General features: G+C 52.7%; 1 protein-coding gene across 1 annotated transcript; it reads right to left on the reverse strand.

The window, feature by feature from the left end:
• Positions 1–797: 797 nt before the first annotated feature.
• Positions 798–2,565, reverse strand: LOC128832476 (uncharacterized). The gene is made up of 2 exons (XM_054019899.1): positions 2,297–2,565; positions 798–1,301 (listed from the first exon to the last, which is right to left on the reverse strand). The coding sequence occupies exons 1-2, from the start codon at positions 2,466–2,468 to the stop codon at positions 838–840; spliced, it is 636 nt and encodes a 211-aa protein (XP_053875874.1). The 5' UTR covers positions 2,469–2,565; the 3' UTR covers positions 798–837.
• Positions 2,566–2,795: the final 230 nt, after the last annotated feature.

Consider the following 2,795-nt stretch of genomic DNA (forward strand, 5'->3'; position numbering starts at 1 on the left):
CAGACAGCCGGGCGATTAGAAGAGACCAGCGGGACGCGCTGTGCATCCGGGAGGCTTTGAAAGCTAGGTTCCTGAGTGAGCAGGGTAACCTGTGACTGTAAAGTTTGTGTACAGAGAAGCCGAACCTGCCCCCGTTTCTTTACCCAGTTAATGTTGACTATCCTCTCCAGTTACATACCCCCTTCTCCCCCCCTTCCAACACACGTTTCGAAATAAAATCAGTTCTACTTTGTTAATGAACACCGTTTTCTTTACTACTGTTTTCGCGGGAATTTTTTAAAACTGGGACGCGGATTGTGGTGCGGAGCGGGTGTAGTGTAGTGACGCAAAGAAAGCTTCTAAACTCAAGGATTGACAGGCTCCGCTGTGGTGGGCTGGTTCTTTCAACGGAGCCTGTCACCCCTCCTGATCGGGACTGTGTGTATGGGGGGGCTATGTGACTTTGTGGCAGGGGGAGGACGGTTACAGATCTCCTGCTGTGTGGCTCTGTGATCCTGCATAAGGACCGCCGCTTAAGATCTGTAACTGCCCTCCCCCGCCACAAAGTCACAGAGCAACCCACCCCCCACTACAGAACATGAAAACCACCTCCCAGACTGACCAGGGCAACTAGTCACTGCACTGTGTATGTGCCCTGCTGCTGTACCTGCCCCCGCCTATGTACCCTGCCAAAGGTGACTGTCCTGTCCAATTACCATCCCCCTTTCCCCCCCTCCTCCAAAAGAACATGATGGAAACATTAGTTAACAGAAACATATTTTTTATTATCAACTACACATGGAACTGGGAGGTGAAACTTGGACGGGGGCTTGTGTCAGGCGGGAAGGAAAGAACTTGTCAAATTTTGGGGAATGAGAGCCTTCTGCTTCTAGAGCTCTCTGCAGGGGTGGAGTGAGAGTTGGCGTGGACTCTGCCGCCTCTCCTTCTGTGCACTTTGGGTGAGGGGGGTATGGGACTTGGTGGCAGGGGAGGGCGGTTAGAGATGGACTGCAGTGGGGCTCTGTCCTCCTGCAGAACATCCACAAGGCGCCGGAGCGTGTCCGTTTGCTCCCTCAGTAGTCCAAGCAGGGTTTGAGTCGCCTGCTGGTCTTCCTGCCGCCACCTCTCCTCCCGATCCATGTTTGCTTGCTGCATTTGGGACAAGTTCTCCCGCCACTGGGTCTGCTGTGCTGCCTGGGCTCGGGAGCAGGCCATAAGCTCTGAGAACATGTCCTCCCGTGTCCTCTTCTTCCTATGCCTAATCCTCGCTAGCCTCTGGGAGTGTGATGCCAGGCTAGGTTGTGAGACAGTCGCAGATGGGGCTGTGGGAATGGGAAAAAGGGAGTGAATTCCTCAGAAAGATAAATGTAGTTGTGAACAAAGAACATAGTCTTTCTCTGTGAACAAGACCATGCACAGCACCTATCACATGCGCACTCAGCACAAGGTCAAATTCTCGGCCTTCGCATTCAGTGCCTGGGGTCTTGCACAGCACATTTGAGAAGCGTGTCAGGACAACGGAATTTCTGTTGCAGGCAGACATGGTAAGCCGTAGACTCGTGGCAGCTTAAAACTTTAATATTAGCAATGGCCTCATTTCACATTGAAATCAATGTCGGTCCCTGCTGCCAGCAATCCGGCAAGCAGGAACTCTGCTCCTGTCCCACACCCTCGCGGCTGTCCCCGGGAACGATCCCTTTCGGCTGCCCCTCTCCCGCCTCCACCGCGTGGCTGCAAACCAGCGGTTACAGTTCTGTAAAGGAACGGTAAAGCAGTCCCAACACTAACATTCCCCTACCTCATTCAAAGCAGGTCACCATGAGCGACATCACCCTCATGAGGTTCTCTGACATCGAGAAAGAGAGAATGCTCCGGGAAAGCCTCCAAAGACCAGGGCCGTATGCCGCCCTGCTGTGCAGAGCAATGATTCCAGAGTACTTGCTTGTCTCGTGGCGCGGCAACGTGTCGTACTACGGAGGACCCAATAAGGCCGCTCTCCCCAGGAACCTAATGCAACGGATTTCCAATTACCTCCAGGAGAGCTTCCTCGAGATGTCACAGGAGGATTTCTGCTCCATCCCCGGACATATAGACCACATTTTACTCTAGCTGCTGTAGCAGTGACTAAACAGTAGAGCGGCTTGGGCAGGACAATCATGCAAAACTGGACATTGCTAGATTTTTTTTTCAATAGTTGCACTGCCCATGACTGAACCGTTAAGCGCCTAGGGCAAACTAATCATGAGAAACCCATTTTTTTAATTGTTAATATTCCTGTTCTGTTAAAAATAAATGTTTAGATGTTTACAACACTTACTGGCTGATCCTTCCCCAGATTCTGTGTCCGGGGTAACGGCTGGGGACGGTTGGTAGGGGATCTCTGTAAGGGTGATGAAGAGATCCTGGCTGTCGGGGAAATCAGCGTTGTGAGTGCTGTCGACTGCCTCGTCCACCTCTTCTCCTTCCTCATCTTCCCCGTCCGCTAACATGTCCGAGGATCCGGCCGTGGACAATATCCCATCCTCAGAGTCCACGGTCACTGGTGGGGTAGTGGTGGCGGCCGCACCTAGGATGGAATGCAGTGCCTCGTAGAAACGGGATGTCTGGGGATGGGATCCGGAGCGTCCGTTTGCCTCTTTGGTCTTCTGGTAGCCTTGTCTCAGCTCCTTGATTTTCACGCGGCACTGCGTTGCATCCCGGCTGTATCCTCTCTCTGACATGTCTTTAGAGATCTTCTCGTAGATCTTTGCATTCCGTTTCTTGGAGCGCAGCTCGGAAAGCACGGACTCATCGCCCCACACAGCGATGAGATCCAA

This window comes from Malaclemys terrapin, chromosome 2, assembly GCF_027887155.1.
Source record: "Malaclemys terrapin pileata isolate rMalTer1 chromosome 2, rMalTer1.hap1, whole genome shotgun sequence".
Taxonomy (NCBI): Eukaryota; Metazoa; Chordata; order Testudines; family Emydidae; genus Malaclemys; species Malaclemys terrapin.